The sequence below is a fragment of the Wyeomyia smithii genome, chromosome 3 (assembly GCF_029784165.1).
Source record: "Wyeomyia smithii strain HCP4-BCI-WySm-NY-G18 chromosome 3, ASM2978416v1, whole genome shotgun sequence".
Lineage (NCBI taxonomy): Eukaryota > Metazoa > Arthropoda > Insecta > Diptera > Culicidae > Wyeomyia > Wyeomyia smithii.
In genome coordinates this window covers 84,377,890-84,397,324 of record NC_073696.1, presented here as the reverse complement: position 1 = coordinate 84,397,324, position 19,435 = coordinate 84,377,890, and the positions used below count along the sequence as shown (strand labels likewise).

The 19,435-nt window shown below is 38.0% G+C and overlaps 1 protein-coding gene across 1 annotated transcript in view; it reads right to left on the bottom strand.

The window, feature by feature from the left end:
• LOC129728372 (uncharacterized) overlaps positions 1–19,435 on the bottom strand; it is a 104,329-nt gene that overhangs the window by 62,011 nt on the left and 22,883 nt on the right. Inside the window, exons 3-4 of the mRNA XM_055686809.1 lie at positions 4,678–4,876; positions 2,924–2,996 (exon numbers count right to left, since the gene is read on the bottom strand). Of these exons, the coding sequence (XP_055542784.1) occupies positions 2,924–2,996; positions 4,678–4,876 (272 nt within the window). The remainder of the gene's footprint in view (positions 1–2,923; positions 2,997–4,677; positions 4,877–19,435) is intronic.

Sequence of the window (19,435 nt, the reverse complement as noted above, 5' to 3'; positions counted from 1 at the left end):
GCCGAATGGACGCAAGGCCGAATGGACGCGAGGCCGAATAAACGCAAGGCCGAATAGGCGCAATGCCGAATGGAGACAAGGCCGAGGGGAAGTGAGCCGGAATACGGTATATCGTCATCATCATCACAGCCCTTTTTTAATAACATTTATTTCGCTTCAGAGTGACATTTGGAAAGCAATACACTCGCGGCCTTTGGCCGACTCGTTGTCCGAGCGAATGCTGTTAACTAAGGGAAAGAAACTCTGTTTGAGTAGACCTAGCAAACCAGTAGATCAGTCGTTTGTGTGCGAGAGGCCGCCGCTTCCGACGGCAGGTCGGCAGCCGGCTCGGACTGCGGAAACCACGGCGGCTTAGTGCCGCCTCGTTTCCTTGCCCTCGATTATGCGTCTTCGCCGCATGATTCAAAAAATAATATTATGCCTAACCTAAACTCTTTAGGAATATAGCTACACTTGAACTACAAACGTTTAGAGAGCTTCGTAGCCGCAAGGTTACAGAGTCCGCTTTGATATGCGAGTGGTCGTGGGTTCGAATCTTAGTAGAATCAGGCCATTTGGTTGTCAAAGGACTTTAACATGGGTTCATTCTCAGGCTCTCTACTACATACCCTTCCTTCAAGCTGAATTCTATAGTACCCTTGCAGACTTTCATCCTAACAAAAAAAAAGTCCCTCTTATGATAAAACTGTTCTGAGTAACGTATAATAGTTCTCTTCAGGGAATTGTAATTATGACGTGGTCTTGGCTGGAGGAACGAGGTTTCTATAAGACTCATTCCTCTGGACAAAAATATAAGTCCTACTTATAATAAACCTGACCAGAGGTCAGGGAATTGTGATTGTGACGCGGTGTTGGTTGGAGGAACGAGGTTCGGTAAGACTTCTTCCTCTTGACAAAATAAGTCCTTATAATAAAACTGGCCTCTTCGAAGATACTAGAGGCAAAAATAACACTTTCAAGCTTACTTTCACGCGAAATTATTTCTCATCCTTGGGCAAGGTTGCAAGAGCAGCATGCTGTAGCAGTGTTGCTGGAAAAATTCAATGATAAGCCGTTCGTCAGACATTCAATCAGTTTGGGGTGAATAACTTTTTGTACAAGCATCGTAGCGTCGTACGGTCTTCAGAAGAGTTTTTGCCAGTAAAATTTCTTACAAATATCATGTATCCGTCTATTATTAGGAGCCAATTGGACATCTCTAGAGAATAAGTTTTGAAAAAGTGAATATTCCCATATAAAATTGTATGGATACTTTTAAAATCGGGCGCAAAAACATAGCTCCACCGATCGATCTGAAAAGTTATATAGTTGTTATAGGACTCATGAAGAACACAAAAAGTGCATGAAAGCGAAAACGTAACACCATCGCTTTTTCCCATATAACCGTGTCTTAGTCTAATGTACAGTAGGAACAAGCAACTGTTGATATGTACAGTAAGAACTTATGAAAGAAGCACATCATTTTTTTTTAATTTTTTACAGTGCAGTTTTTTTTTTTGAAGCACTAAATTAGTATTTACAACTTTGCCGAAGACACTATACCGATCAAACAAATCGTTCAGATACCAATTACATTTTATATCATTAATGGATACTAGGTGCAGGAAAAATGCACCCAACACAAACGGGGAGGATTTTGTTACTTTTGAGCAACATTTGATTTCCTTTTACGTCCTATGACCGCGCATTAGACACAAAAAGTAATAACCAAAAAATAACAAAATATTGTTTTGTTTTTAGATCGAATTTATGCTTTCAAAGGACAATGCGACAAACTGTTGCAGCAGACGCGGCGCGAATTTCATCGCATTTCGATTTTTAAAACTCACTTGGATACGAGGGCAAAGTCACACTGCCTACTCTGTTTTTAAATAGTCGTACTCCGGTAACATGTACCAAATATATGACTTGACTGGAGAAAAACTTTATTGCTTTTCAAGTAACTGGTTGGTTACCTTAAGGGCCATTATGCGTTATTGCTTTTAAAGTAATAAGAATAATAAATTGCATGTAGAATGTTTCGACAATTATAAATACACTGACGATTACCCGCCATTTTAAATAACTTACAGTATTCAGTTATACTTTGGCTGCTTCCTGTTGTTTACACCCAAATGAAACAAATGTTATCTTTTTTTCAACTTTCTACTAGGAAATTTGAAAAACACGTGGCCATTTTCTCAACCAAAGGCGGTATCGTAAGTTGTACATATTTAGATTAGAAAAAAAAACAATGAATGAGGTGTACGAAAGTATGGTGAAGATCATACGTTTACAGATGCCCAGAGACGTGGTAGAAAACCTAAGTCTGCTGACCCTACAAAGCATGAGCCTACAGACAAAAAATGACAATTAAAAAACATACAATTTGGAACAATTTATGTAAAATTGCTCATTTAGAATATTTTTTTTCCTACTCATGTTTGTCTCACAAAAGCCCGTCTCAAAAATCAGCGATTCGGAAAAAATACAAATACACAAAATGCCATCTGTAATTCATAGGAGCATCTGTCGGTATGAAAAAAAAATCAGTTTCCTTTTCATTTGATTTGGAATACCTTACGTGTAAATTAGGGTGAGATTATGCACACTACCTTATACGCAGTACACAGCAACACAAAATACAAGTGCACGAAACTGTTAATCGCTCACTGGTTGAACAATTCGAAATCAGCCCACCGCCCTCGCATTGCTCTCGCTGTTTTTACCGGATGCTCCGGTTGTTGGTTGTTGTGTTTGCTTTCGCAACACTCACTCAATGTTTGGAGTTCACCGATAAACCAATCAACGCGGTTAATTGGGCTACACGTGGCACGGGGAACTTCCCGTCAAAGTGTGTAAAAAGTTAAGCGTCCAATTGGTTCGTTGAGAAATTGCAATTTTGACGATTGAAATTAATTATCTGCGCGATTGCATTACTCACGTGCTAGTTGTTTTGCGCCGGTCGTCCGCTCGAGCGAGAAAATAATGCAGGATTGAATAATAATCTCGGGTGGCTTACCTGAAAGTAGACGTGGAAACAGAGAGAGAGAGAAAAAGATACAAAATAAGTTTCAGATAAATAGCATTTGCCAATCGGTACTGGTTATCGATCAAATGATTGAGAGCTGATATTCAATTTTTGACAAGTTTGACTGGCCGAAATGCGCCGCCGGTTTCGGCACCTGTAGTTTGTCGGATTTGGAAAACCCGCTCGGTAGCAGGTAGTTTGTCGGTCCGCGGGGTGTGCACCAAAAAAAAAATTCGTTACCGTGGATTCATTGTGTTTGGTAAACACTAATGAATTGGGCCAAGATTTTTTGGTCGGCCCGGGGAGCTCGGCGGTCTGTTACTGTTTACAGTCGTCGCTCCACGGGCGGGCGAAAAGACTTACGAGGGATGGTTGGGTGGGGTTGTAGTATGTTGTTGTTTGCGCAAATTTGGATGCGGGATGATAGACACTCAAAAAAAAGCAATTTGAATCGGAACGGTGTTAATTCGAGGTTGTGCGACGGGTGTTCGAAGAATTGGCGTATGAGTTACTTTTGGTGGGGAAATTGAGGGAGCAGGTTTGGAACTTCAGTGGTTTGGCAGTTGCACTATCTAGAGCTTTCGCAAATGCCATTGAATCGAGCACAACATTGAGCTTACCAGATGAAGTCATAACAGTAGAAACTAGAACTATTACAGATTATGTAAGCCAAACTGTCCGAATAATTACGTTACAGTATTAATTACTCAGAAATGGTCCAATTCGATTTGTCTATTCAGCTCGGCCTAGTGTAGTAATTCTTTTATTATTGGCATATAAGAACTCTCCACGCGTTCATTTCGCGCTCATATTTTATTGCATAACTTATCGGTTTGTCGGATGACTCACTTAAGTCCTCAAAATCATAAACATCAATAGATCGTGCCTTTTGGGACGCAGTGAACGGCCGCACAAACACTCGGGAGCTGCTTTCACTTGTGTCCGAAAGAACCATAAAATCATACACATAAATATCTTCTCCCACAACCGGTCTTTCGATAGATATCTCTCATTTAATGCACCAACGTCGACAGCGGCCGTAAAAATCCAAATAACACAATCCCCCGACCGCTGAAATGACAGCAACATTCACCTGCTAGTGGTTTCCCAACGGAAACAATAGATTGATCAAACTGGTCGTGGCGTGCAGAGTCCAGAGTGAGGACCTCCACCCGCAAGTACCGGCGGAGTGTGAGTGATCTTAGCAGCGTACATAAATTGGATGGTCATGTAATTAATAAAGGAACGGGAAAAAGATGATCAAAAACGTGGAGAATCTCCAATGATTATCCGAAACATAAATTTTTATTAAAACGCAATAAATATGCTAATCCTGAACCGGTAGGAGTAAGGGCGACGACGAGTGATGATGAGGTGACGGAGTGCGACGGTGAGAAGTAGAAGAGAGCATAAAACAACACGCGAAACAAAACGAAACAACAATAAACAACAGAGTGCCAAGAGAAGCGTACGGTGAAAAATATATGGATCCATTAGGACACGGCGAGCGGAAGAGCCGCGAGGGGGGTACAAACAGGTACATGCCATACCGTTTGGTTTTTTTTGAAAAGCTTTGCGCTTCTTTTGTGGCTGTGGCTTTGTGTATAGCTTCAACTATTCTATCTCTTTTCTTCTCTCTCGCTCTGGGTACGCTCTCGCAGACAAACTCCGCGACAGCGACGAGGTTTCAGCGTGCGCTTTTTCGATAATCTTACCGCCGGCAGCTCGGCAGAAGCCTCTGAAAAGCTGCCCGCCTTGCTTGATGTGCGAGGTGCCGTCGCGCGGTGGTGAGTACAGGTACGGGCTGATCTTATCCTCCTCACCAAATGGAGCCCTTCGTTCGCTGTATGCTTTTACACGGTCACACTAATTTGAGAATGGTGTCGTACAGCGGCACGCGGGCTTACTGTTTACTGCTGATGCATGAAGCTGTCTAGGAGGTCTCAATTCAGGGAAACACTGTTTTAGGACTGTTATTTTATACTTCAAACAGATTTTCATCAGGATATCAGAACTATCTGGACTACACCCAGTAGGCACCGGGGTTATATCAAAAACATTGTTGTCGGTTAAAAAGTCTGGTTGCCGTCAGTTTCTCTATCTTTTATTGAAAAGAGAAAAAAAACTCACATAGTCATCGCCATCTGCAAAACAGGTTCGGATGGTGTTTTGTGCGGGTGGACTTCAAATCTACGGTAAACCATTCCAACAGATTAGACATAAGCGGGAATCAAAAAAGCGGCGTTGAGAGAAGAAGAAAAACAAAAATCAACAGAACGTCCGTCCGCACAATGCGCGAGGTCGAAGAGGCTAGAAATGGAGAGCTAAGAAAAGAAAACCGAACCATGCCAAGTCTCTTCTGCTTAGCACAGAAACATTTAAATTTTATCGAATAATAATAATAATATATTAATTTTTGGGGAAGCAGACCTGCCACTTGCTCCAGTGGCTCTGGTTTAACCGAGCGAGTGGCGGAGGTGTGCTTCCCCCACTGATGCCCGTTCCGAGCGACCGCGGGTTCAGGCGAGTTGGTTCCCATCGCATGCCGTAGGCTCGTAGAGTTTATTCAAGGAGTCTTCGCGTACTGCGCTATCATCGCCAAACGAGAAAAGGTGGTTTCAATCACGGTCCGATAGTTTCATCATGGAAGAGGTCGTCAACGTCGCCAAAGGTTTTCGATTTTTTTTTGTCGATGTCTACTATTGTAACCCAGTGAAGGACGTCGACGTCGGGTGGATTAGTGTACAGAGTGGGAACTCCACGTATGTCGATGAATAGAGAAACATTTGAAATTGTACTTTAGGTTTCCGATATTAATTATTGAATAACAATATGTTTACCTAATTACAACCTTTCATGCAAATGGTTCAAAATAAGTCGTTGTTAATTTTAGCACATTCGATTCGATGGGACAAATAAACCCATTACTGGTCATGGGAAAAAGTATTTCATCTCCTATCAGTACTGGCAGCTTCACCGACTGAGCTATACACAACTTACGCGTGCCGAAATCAAAACACAATTTCATGGTTCATCGGTGATTGGACGGTCCTGACAGCACAAGTGCGTGTCACCACTAATGGAACCCAAACAGTTGAAACACCCCGATCAATGCTCACAAACACACACACACACACACATACATAGTCAACTTAACCACTTAACGGTCTTCTCGGCTGCTGTGACGAACTACCCCCAAATCGAGTCTCACGCCAAACTTGCCGCAGGCAAAGTCGCACAGCCAGCCCGGCACCGAAAGCTCGCTGGCAAGCCGCTCATGATTTGTGCTTACTGACAAGGTCGTTCCGAAAGGTTTAAGTATGGCGCACCCCCAACTTGGTGGGTTACATAGTGGTGGCACCCCCGCTTGCACAGTGACATATGTAGCTGATGCCTTGGCAGCTTTTCGATTTCCAACTCCATACTGAGTCACAAAACAAGATCCGGTCCCGCCGGTCGTATATCAATGCACCATAAGTCCCACAGCAGCCGGGCCCAGGGGGCTTCGAGAACGTAATAGTTTGCAATTCTTTTGCCATCACTTTTGGCTCGAGCATACGCTCTTACACCGGCTTCTAGTGGAGGAGCAGCGGCAGCAAAAAAAGTCAACCACCACTCTATGTCATACGATTATTTCCATTTTTACAGTAAAAACAGTTTTCGTCTTCTCTCCTTAGACAAAGCTGGTTCATGACTGGTATCAAATATGGATATAAATTTTTGTATCAACCATCCTCCGCCTGTTTGCCTCTGCTTTGGACCCTGAGAGCCTGCAAGACGAGTCAAGTGCGCCTTTATATGGTATTAGCATTCGGTTCGGTAGTGTGGTGCCCCGTCTGTCTACGGTCGTGGCCTGTGAAACCCCAGAGATTGAGGGGGTGGCGACAGATTAATAGCCGGGAGAGCCTTCGTGCTCGTGTGGGGTCAGGCAAACGAGAACGGGACAAGATCTAATAGACTTGGCTCCCAGCATCCATATGTGCGCTGTGATGATGCGAAGAAGGCAAAACATAGGAGCGATAGAAAAAAAGCTGCTTTGAAACCCGAAATTACGTACACAAACTATAATTTTAAGTTTAAATAATTTTTTTATCGCTTATTTTAAAAGTATGAATATAAATTCACCATCTGTTGTGCCTCAAAGTGGTGGTTTGGCTACAGTGCTGATGTATTTGGGGGCAGGGGTGGGGGGAAGCAGGCAGCGCTCTTGGTGGCAATCTGCTGTTGTTGGCTGATTGCTCGATGGCTCTTGGGGTTCGGCAGCGCAGAGAGGTGGTGCCCGTGGTGACCGGCAGATTAGAAGCTGTGAGGGGTTTCTCGCACCACCTAGGGCTGATCGTCGTACCAAACGGGAATGGATGTGTCTGCTCGTTAGGCAGTTCGACATTTGGGCAAGTTAATGGGAAAGAATTGAGTTTACAGCTCCGCGAGGGGATGTACCGGGCCCCAGGAAATTGAAGGTGCCCGGCTAGAGCCATTGCGATTGAGATTTTAATTACAGTGTTGGACTTGCGGTTCTAGAAGGCCGAGTTTTCTGGTTTTGCTACTAGCTTCGGAATAGGTAGAATGCTGGTTGCACAACTGTGCAGACTCTTTTTGCATATAAATATTTCAGGTTCCCCAGAAAAGAATTCGGAGGTAATAGCAAATATGTTACTATTCCATTTTTGCACTGTGTTTGTTAAAAACATCATATTGCAGACTATTGTTACAACTATTATCACCCATTTTGTGTTAGGAAAGGCCATTTTAAGGATTACTTCTCGAAAAGTTATTACAAATTTTTTCATTGTCTAATCATATTAAAAAAAAACTACAGGGCATCACCGTGACAGTGACACATATTTGAGAGCCTGTTTTCGCATAGGGAGGCCTACTTTATTAATCAACTGTTTTTGTTTCGATTGCGATACATATTTGTAGTCTACTTGTAAGAGATAAAGCCAGTGTTTCATTTGTTTAAGAGTAAAATTGCAAAAGGAGTTACGTAGAGAACAAATAATGATCTTGTATCTTGTTGGAATGAGCGCATATAGATCTGTAAAGCTGTAAAGTCTGAATTTGAGCTGATTGAGAACATGAGTCATAACATAGTGCATAAAATAATAAAAATGACCTTTGATACGGAGCTTCCAAGACACAAAAGATTTACGGATTGTCTCGCAGAAAGATTCCTGACGGGGTTGCCAGATCTCGATCGCTAATGAAGACTGCGCAACAACGCCTTTTTTTCAGATGAAAATAATTCACTTTGTAGCCTCCGCAAACAGAATGATCATGTTTATTGAACATTTACTACCATGATAATAAAAAAGAACCAGAGAGAAATATCTGTTCCAATTTCATGACATAAATTAAGTGTATCACTTTCACAGTGACACCCTGTAAAGTAAAAACAAGGGTAGATAGAAAATTCACATTTTTTTAGTTAACCTAAAGAAAAAGGAAAGAAAGACAGAAATCTTTCCAAATCTACCAAAAATTTCACGGTTTAATATTTTCTATCACCCAGCGAGTTCCCAGCAAAGATTTTTTGTTAATCCGACAAAATAAATCCGACACAATAAAACACACGGTGACCAGAACCTGTCTATTGTCTAACTGTCCATTGTAACATCACTCATTTCTACAGGTCAACTATTGTTTGCTCTCCTGAAAGCTCAAACCTTTTTGAAGTCCCTAAGGTAAAGTTTGTGTGAAACGATAGTGCTGATCTCCTTTCCCAATCAATTCAATAATTTGCTGTTAGAATTTTATCGAAATCGAAATTTCGAAAATAAATATTCCTCTGTAACATTCAGCAATTCCAATCGAAATCGTCCTGAGAATGTTGAAAGCTGAAACGAACATTTTTGATTCTGATAAAACTTTGTCTATGCTCTCATTGAATCTTATGAATCTTATGAAATCATAGGATATTTCAAATTTATTTTTCTATACATTTTTGTGGTTTGATCTAAGCAAAATTTTAAAAGGATCAGTTTTTTTCTACTCTGTCAGTTTCTTTCCTTTATTATATACACATATTCTGAAACAAATAATATAACGCAAGCAAAACACGAGATTTAACGTAGTTGAGAAATAGGTCAATCAACGATAAATTCTATTACCTTGGCAAATGGTATGAACTGATAAAATTTGTGCTGTTATGTAGACATTGTAAATTTCAATAACTCCAAGAGTAACTTTCAAAAGAGGCAACACTGTTTGATAAAAAGAAAATGGTCGAAATAAATCTGTAAACAAATTTTAAAGTTAAAAATTTTGCATTTTTGGGAATTGAAATTTAAACTGATTTTGGTATTTCATTTGTAGCCGCAGTACACCGAGCTCATATTCGTGAACTTTTTTCATTTTTTAGCAAAATACTGTGGCGCAACAAAATGTGTTTTCAGCAAAGTTGTGGGTAATGATGTCACGAAAAAACTATTTTTCTCTTACTCTTCTCGTTTGTATTAGACTAGTCCTTGAAATTAGATTTTTTTTTTTCAAATATCTATAAAAATGTAGCATTTAGAAGCCAATAATGTTCAAAATATATTTGTATAGCATTGAAACACACAACTGTATAGCAAACACAAAAAAATAACTGCTCCAGAGATCAATTTATCGGCAAAATAATTATTTTGAAATCGTAAACTTTTTTCATCTATTTTCCAAAAACTGGTTTCATTTTCAGAAGATATTTAATATAATTTAATATACATATAAAGCCTCAAAAAATGACAATAAGTTTTAGTTTGGAACTCTGTCGCTAGTGCCGCTGCATTATCTAACTTTGCAGTTTCACACTTTAAAAATATTTTGTCTTGAGCAAAGTTGTAGATAACACGAAAATCTTCACAAAAGATATTCTTCTAATACATCTTGTTTTGGAGATATACCTGTTCATATCTGACTGGTGCTTAAAATAAGATTTTTTAATTTTTTAAAAATTGCTGCATTTAGAAGGCAATATTAAGCAGATAATTAAAATATATATATATATATATATATATATATATATATATATATATATATATATATATATATATATATATATATATATATATATATATATATATATATATATATATATATATATATATATATATATATATATATATATATATATATATATATACATATATATATATATATATATATATATATATATATATATATATATATATATATATATATATATATATATATATATATATAAATATATATATATATATATATATATATATATATATATATATATATATATATATATATATATATATATATATATATATATATATATAAATATATATATATATATATATATATATATATATATATATATATATATATATATATAAATATATATATCATCTCAGCCCATACATTTATATCATACTACATGAAAACACAATTGAAAACAGGAAAAAACGCATATTTTCTTCCTAAACCAATCTGCTAATCCATGGAATGGATTCTTCTTAGTTCACTTTAGATTCCTCATAGAGTACAATCCTCAAAAACTCACTTAAAAGTATGAAATTTGATATTATAGTCGGGCATCTGTACTCGAAAACTCATTTAATTCAATCACCTACCTCAGAAAACAAATCCGCGCATCGTTCTATGCGGCTACAACGGGACTCGTTCAGCAGCCAACCAAAGTTTTCTTCATCACTAGCTGACCATTTTTTTTAATCACTAAACAAAATCACTCAATACACTAAGAATACTTTAATTCTTGAAATGTTCACCTCAAATTTACTAAAACAAGCTTGAATTAGCAGAAATTTATTAGATGAATTTCTACAATTCTTAAATTTCAACTGTAAGTATTTTCATCTGTTTTCACTGCGTTGAAGAAAAGCAAAAGTTGTCAAATCAGTTTCTGTTTATTCGAAAAAATTATACTGAAAATGTTGAATTACTCCGACGTAATTGACATAAATCTTCAGCACTGTGGTGGTTACCTAGGTTACCAATTTTGCACGTAAAAAACTGCAGCGGATATCTAGGTAACCTACTACGATAGGCTGCGGCTACGTTCATTCATGATAATGTGATTTATTCATGACTAGTTGAACGTTCCCGGCTATGCTCGGGATCAAAGGTTTCAAAGATAGATTTTTTTATATTTCATTGCTGCGTTAGCTCAACTCACTTCGAAAATATAATTCACATCTTATACTTCCAACATCACTTGAAGTACTTCAATATTCTGAGAACGCACAGAACGTAAATACCTATATTGGATTTATTCACTTATGTTCGAGCGTCTTGATAGCAAAATTTCACTACACTTTTCACTTTTTATTCACTTTCACTATTTCATTCTATCACTTTTCACTTTCCACTTGCAAATACGTATTTCGGCACTGACATAGTGCCTTCGTCAGTGCTTATTTGGACTGTGACAGTCCAAATAAGCACTGACGAAGGCACTATGTCAGTGCCGAAATACGTATTTGCAAGTGAAAAGTGAAAAGTGATAGAATTAAATAGTGAAAGTGAATAAAAAGTGAAAAGTATATTGGATTGTTTTTTGTGATTTTGAGCTGATTTACAGAAACTGGAAGTCATCATTTTGGATTTCAAAATGACGTATGGAGTTCCACTTTCGGAAGTATTGAAATTGTTGGCCAAATATCACTTTAGGTTATTTTCCTGAAACCGGAAGTCGCCATTTTTTCCTGAACGTTAACAAACATTTGCATGTAAAAAACCCACATGTCACCGCTTATTTTTTTGATTTAGAACGATTTCAAATGATGGTGGTGACTGTACACCACTGAGACGGAGGCAATAACATCAATAAGATCAAGCGTTACGGAATTCCATTTTTATATAGTAGAAGATTAACAGTGTGATGAATATGGGGGCGTCGTAAGATGGATAATTGAGCAGTGATTCAAGTTTTGAGATGGATATAGGAGCGTTGTGAAAAATGGTTGGTTTTATAAAATTCAGGATGAAACTAGTTAATTTTACTAAATATACAATGATAAACGATTTCATAAAGGCACGTAAGCATATTTAGTTTATTTGTTCAATGAATTCGTGAAAATTTGGTGTTTAATCCGTGCATTCTTCGTGAAAATCGGCTTAATGAGATGAATAATGGAGCAGTTCCCCTATCTCCAAAACAAGGGAAGTTAGACAAAAATTGTCTTCGGCCAAATTTTTGTGACAACATTATTTACAACTTTGCTGGAGACACTATTTCACTAAAGTGTAAGACTAAGTAGTTAGATTTTGCAGCACTATTAGCCGCGAACTTCCGAACTAAATTTTATTGTCATTTTCTGAGGTTTTTTTAAACTAAATATTTTCTGAAGATAGTATGTCAATGATACCAGTATTTGGAGAGTAAATGGAAACCACTGGTGAGTGTAAAGATAGTTTAGAGGGAGAATGACAAAAATTTGCACGAAATAGAACAACAGTTTTGTCCACAAACATCGATATTGAGATAGTGCTCAAAACGATTCCAATAGACAAATACTTTCTTGCGATTGTGCTGTTGGATTCAGTTTTTTATTTTCAAAAATCATTCTCCCCTTCTACAATTAGTTTAGGAATGATGAATCGATGCTTTCATGCTGAGATTTATTAATTTTAATTTTTTTGATTCTGTTGAACTTCTGATAACAGTTTTCATCACATTATTTCTGCGTTAAGTTATTACAAGACTTATTTAGATATATGTAAGCTGGAAATCGACCGTAATATTGATGTCGGGATATTTCGGCTAAGCGGTCTTTAATTTTAGAACCAATTATTTGATTTTGTCCAACGTTTCGACACCGGTTGGTGTCTTCATCAGGGACAAAATTCTAATTGTTCAAAGAACAATTAGAATTTTTTCCCTTATTTAGATAGATATCATTGTGTGACGGCACGCAGAATGGTATCTCAAATGCTTTGAAAAAAAAAATAACTTAGGTACTAGCATTCCGTAACCGAAACTGGACGTTACTGTTTATTGAACATAGAATATGCAGCCAATTATGAGTATACAGGACATTTGCTGGCGCTATAATCCTGCTGACACTAAAAACCCTTCACCCTTCAAACACCCCCCCCCCCCCCACATATCAAGAGTCAGTTGTGTAAGTTTGACTCTTTGGGTTATGAAATAGGAAATTTGTACCAAATTTTTACAACGACTACATAACAACGGCAGTTACATATCCTTCACAATCCCTATGTTCCTTTGTCTTTAGAGATATTGGTCCTTAATCACAGCCTGTAGTCACGCACAAAAAACACCACTCATGTAATCAAAGCACGTGCTTTGAGCTATACATAAACTCTTTCTCGCACTTCTCTAGCAACATACAATAATTCAGGCAAAAAAAAAGTACTGCGTTCCCACACTCGACGGGTCATCCAACCGAAATTGAAAGGGGCCACCCCCGAATGCGACAATAGCAGCATCCGCCGGGCCCTACCGTTGACTATTTCCGTGGCGAAGAAAAACAAACGAATCAGTGGTAAACACACAAGAGGTTTATAATGTGGCGACATAATTTCTAGCAGGGTTTTATGTGCCTATCGTCGGTCTCAGAATTTGCTGTTAGATGGACCGAAAGAGAGAGAAAGAGGGATGAAAGAAAAAAACAAAACAGATAGAGACAGGGAGAAATCACGCACATCACACAATCTATCGAGAGCCTAGCTTCTGTGGGATTTTGAGCCCCACGGCTGGGTGGGGACGCTGCCGCCACTGCGGATGACACGACGCTATGCCGGTTACTGCGTGTCTCCGTGTGTAAGCGCTGAATACTGCCTTTTGTGATGCTTAATTTGAATTTATTATCCAGTCAATAGTCGTCATCATCATCGCCATCAGCTGCAGTCAGCTAGCGGTCGACAGCAGTGGTCATCAGAACATTCGCCCCCTGTGAGCTGGCCGATCTTTTCGCTATTCATGCGCTGCCGGCTGCATATGTATATGCTCGCTCGGTGTGCGTTTTTTTGTCACATTCACAGCATCAGGGTCGACGTCATTGTTGTGATTGAAGTCCAAAGGACCTCTCGGCTTGTGCGAGCCAGTGTATTTGATTTATCGTGGTGCATCACGTCTACAATGGGCAAGGTAAGCACGACTGTTTCATGCCTTCGAGCCCCTAACAACCGAGCAAGTGAGTCCACGTGTAGCGCACTCATACGAGCATTGTTTGTTTGTTCGCTGAGGTAGGTAGCTCTCAGCTCAAGTCAAGTGGAGGAATTTTTCACACCAAATAAGATCTGATTTTCATTTCTGTAGCTTCACAACAGCCAGCGCCAGAAATCCATCGACCCATTAACTGTAGAAGAAGTGAAAATAATAACCTCCAATCAGACATAGGCTGACAATTTGGGAAGAAAAATCAAACCATAAATAAAGCAGATATTAATTTTAATCAGTGTAAGACTCACAGATTTTAGTAAAACTTTGTGAGTTTAATGACTTTGACGTGAAATTCTATTTCTTATTCCAATTCATACTTTTAAAGCTTGAGAAAAAATGGGAAAAAGTAAGAAAAAACGAGCTCTATTCAGAAAAACGTCTAGGTTTTTTTTTAAACGTCAGGTATGCAAAGTTTTCTAAATTGCCGGGGTCATTGGCATCTGAAAGGGTGTTATCAACTTAATAGACGGTTTTACGTGAAACCTCTCTGGTTCCGCTAGTGGATTAATTTTTAGACATCAACGATTGATTTCAATATATCACCGAATACATCACCGAATAAAAATGTCTAGTGTTGAAACCCTATGTTGCCTTTTGAGCATCCTGTGCAGTACCAAAAAACACGTCGTCTATCAACCCAGACCCATGTGATGAGTTGTAACAATAACGCACTGCCAGTAGTGGAGTATAGAAGAGAGTTCTGGAATTTATTGCGTGTGAACGATGGCGCGAGTATCCGAGTCACGTCCCGCAGCATTTTACAAGCTCTAACGTGGTGAATAGTGCCAAAATCTATGATTTATGACAGGGTTTAATACTATTTATAGTGATTTGTATCCTCTTCGGGGGCTCATGTCAATACACTCGGTGGGGATTACGACCGCTTATAGGTACCCATGGTGCATGGTGTCCGCTTGTTGAGGCTTGTCGCATCTCTTCTGCCGTCGACACGACCGAGCCATGGTCCGACGGGCGAAGGTTTGAATAGAAATATGCGGACCACAGAATCAATCTGGTTGAAAGCATGGCGTTTTCACTGATAAGAAAACGAAATATGAAATAAATGACAGATGTGTTAGCGTCCGAATACAGCAGACAACTTTCGAGGGATTTATCCGATTTTAGTTTTTGATAGATCGCGTTGATGCTATCAACAATACAGGCGTCCCGTCGGTTTAGCAAAAGCTTATGAAATACATATAAAATACAGATGAGCTTTAATTTAGCCTTGCAGTATAAAACCGAAAGGTTGTCCTTATAAAAGTAAAACAAACGTGCTTTCGAAGAAGACGAGCGACGAAGAGTAAGATGAAACGGTTGCTAAACTCAAAATTAAGCACGACTTTTTGCGGCTAACCCATTGTCTGATCTATCGATCGGGCGCAGATCGAGTGGCGATACTGGTGAGGTTTGTTTCGTGGGGGACACTCATACAAACATCATATGTTCTAGCTGAGGCAATTTAATAAAAACGGCATTCGGCACTGTCTTTTGTGGAAACTAGAATTAGGGTCATATAGGCGTTCGCGGGTAAAAGAAATAGAGACAGCTGGAGTGATCCTGCTGTTGTCTTACGTGTTTCAGATGCTTTGTGGCCTCACTTTGCATATGTAGCTTACCGAACGGGGTTTCGTTTGATGTCGTCGTGGAATTGAGATAATAATTTACTAAACGTTGGGAAGCTTACCTGGAGGAAAAAGAAAGAAAAAGCACGAATTAGTTAAAACCTTCAATATGATTTCTAATGGGTTTCGTAACGATCAGTATTGTTGGCAAGATTGGGTTCAGGTCTTTTTAGATAGATGATATTCTATTACATACCTAAAGTATTATATTAAGGTTATTGACAATCTTTAGATATTGAATACATCACTTTTTCTAGGTAGTTTTGGTAAAATTAGAAAAAAATAAACAACACTACTGTACGGATGACAGTTTGTTTCCGCAATGATCTGCAAGCATCTCTGTTTGTTTTGACACTATCGATGTTTCTGTAGTGGTGGTAGGTTAGAGCGGAAATAAAATTCGCAGATCATCCACTCCAGTCTCCCGTGAGAGCGCTTTGAGTGGCGTGAGGGGTGCCACAATTGAAAGTGTCTGGGGCGAATGGAGAGCGTGCGAAACAGTTGCTCGTTTGATTGGAACAGTACTCAATAGCAGTTTGTAATTCTGTTATGCTAACTTAATTCATTGAGTTTTACTTGTTTTATCGAATATTCACCAGTAATCAGATAATGAACAGCGTCCTGCAGAAAAAATGTAATGATCTGCACTTTTTCTTCAACGTTGTTTTATTTGGATTTGTAGTTCTCAAGTTATTAATTTTTCGACAATTGTCAGTTAGTTTCGTTTTGAGGGAAAATAACATATTCGAAGGAAAAGTAATCTTGGAACAGCAACATTGCATCCAAGCTTAAGAAGATCAAAGGAAATAAAGTCTTTCTTTTCATCGGTGTTGAACTGTTGGTATGTTGCTAGTTGCAAAGTGGAAGGTAGGCTCTATTCTACCCGCGTTAATTTTTTCCTTAATATTTTGAGCTTCAGCCTAATCTTTAACGACCGCACATTACACAGTTGCTCCTCCGTGATGGATAAGAGCTAGCAAAGTTACACAAAGAACCATCATAAGATGGCTGATTTGGGAATATTTTGCCATTTTTAATTTACAAGAATACTGAAGCTTTGTATAGATCAGTAACGGCGCCGGCTACGTCCTTACTGTCGCACACTTTTTCTTGAGCCGCAAAACGTGATCGAAAATATTTTGACTAAAAAAATTGATTTTAGAGCCACAATGTCTTCGGTAAAGTTGTTTCATCAATTATTCTCCATTTAATATAAGTTGCAATTTTGTGATTAATCCACTAAACAGTGAGAAACGAATTTCACTTTTTTCATTTTTGCATATAAACATTCGCTTTGTTTGGCAAAATTGTAGCACATTCTGTAAAAAACAACTGTCAAAATCACCATATTTCTATCTTCCTATTTAAATGGACTTTTGTGGGGTTTTATACAGATTGCCACAAATGATCAATTTTATTAATATAACATTACTAGTGATTTTCTAAACAAATGAAACAAACAATTTCGTCAAAGAAAGTTTATTTTTATTGCTTGTATTTCTTTGGTTATGGACGATATTTAATGAAACAATGCACTAATTTATTATCAGATATCTTCATAACCTGCAAATATCTGCATACAAAACCATTTCTATATTGAAATATAAGTAGAGTATCATTTAATCCAGTTATGGGTATTTGTCTCCCGCTGTCTCCTGTGTAGATATCTGAAAGTAAATTAGTGCATTGATTAAATAGGAATCGTCAATATCTAAATAAATATTAGAGATAAAAATAAACTTTCTTCCGTGAACTTATGTGTTCTACTATGGTGAACAATATTGTAGAGCATTGAAAATTTTTATAAAATCTCAATAAAAAGTTACATTAAAAATGGTTTTAGGGGCATTCTCAAGAAAACATCACAGAAATTTCGTTTCTTCTACGAAATTACATAAAATTTTCTGATCTAAAACTTTGTCGAAAACTGCAAAGCTCTAGCGTGTAAGAATAAAAAGTTGGTGTCGAAGCGCCATCTCTGCGGCCAAATCGCGAACTAAACTGAACGCCAAGTTGAAGTTATTATTACACTAAGAAACGTTGCTGAAGACTGCAAATAGGTTGAATAGAGTATCAGAGTACTGGACCGTGTATTCCATGCAATAAATACATATCAATTGTATTTTTACATGAAACCTATGGTTATATTCAAACTGAAATATCACAAAAACACAAAAAAAACATCTTTCGAAATTTCAGAAAATAGAGATTTTTTGATGGACAATTTTTGAAAAAAAATCATGGTTTGCTAATACTTGTTAACCTATGAGATATCTAATTCACAAAATTATGTATTTTTTCAAATTTTGTGTTATATTTTCACTCAAGTACTTCAAAAACTTCTGTACTCGGAAGAAAACGACGTAATTATTCAATTTCTATCGAGAAAAAAATTGTAAAAAATTAATTTGAGTGAATTCATAAAATTATCACAATAAAACGTGAATTTCAAACAAATTTTATAAAAACTCGTAGATCTCTGAAACTTGAAGAGTTAGAAATTTGGTATGTTTTGTGATGTTTCATAGAATTTAATGATCTACATTTTTGTCAAAAATTGCAAAGCTCTAGCGTGTAAGGGGAAGAAGTTGGCATCGCAAAACCACCTCCGCGGCCAAATACCGAACCAATTCAAACATCCAAAATGAAGCCCTAACTATACCAAGAAGCTTTGTAGAATATCAGAAACCGATTGGTCAACCCTGAGAGCGCTGATAATTTCGTACCGCTAGATTTCATTCCTGGCCCAGTGTGCAATGGAGCTGGTGTGGTATCCAAAGAAAATTTGCGTTTTCGAGGATAGGGCGTACAAAAGCACAATACAGTGATTTGAGCCAGTACGGGTCTTTTGAAATAGCGAGTCACGACAAGATTATTCTCGTATTCAACTCTTTTCGTAGCTTGACCATCTGTTTGGTGGTAGAATATTAGAGGCGATTTTGTGCAAAGAAAAGCCATTACGTCGTATTTAGCAATGCTGATTTTCAAACCATTAAATGAACACCAATACACAGACGAATTTAACATATCCTGGAGACGTCAACAATCCTCGATGTAACGAATCGTCAAAAATATTTCAAGATCGTCAGCATAAAACAGCCTACAGTCATCTACAAGTGCAGCAGCAGCGTCATTGAAAAATAAAATAAGAAACAGTGATCCCAGATTGTTGCCTTGAGGCACAACCGATTTGTTGGTGAAAGGATGCGATAATTGTGATTCCAATTTTACTCGCATAACTCTATCGCATAAATCTGAGCATAGCAATCATGTCACAGTATTGGCAGGAGAAACGAGGTTTCAATAAGACTTCTTTCTCTTGACAAAATAAGTCCTTCTTATAGTGAAACTGACTAGAGGAACATCATATTCCTCTCCAGGGAGTTGAAATTGACGATTTTGGCGCGGGCATCAAGGATTCGATAAGACTCCATCCTCTTCACATAATAAATCCCTCTTGGAATATACAAGACTAGAGAGGAACATTTGGTGATATCTTTCCAGGAAATTGTAATTTGGCAACATTAATAGAATGGAAAAAGGCTCGGTATAGTAAAGCAGTAAGCTTGAAACGGAAGAGTAAAACTTTACACACAAGTACGGTTATAAATAATAAGTGTGTTACTTACTTCAAAAGTTTTA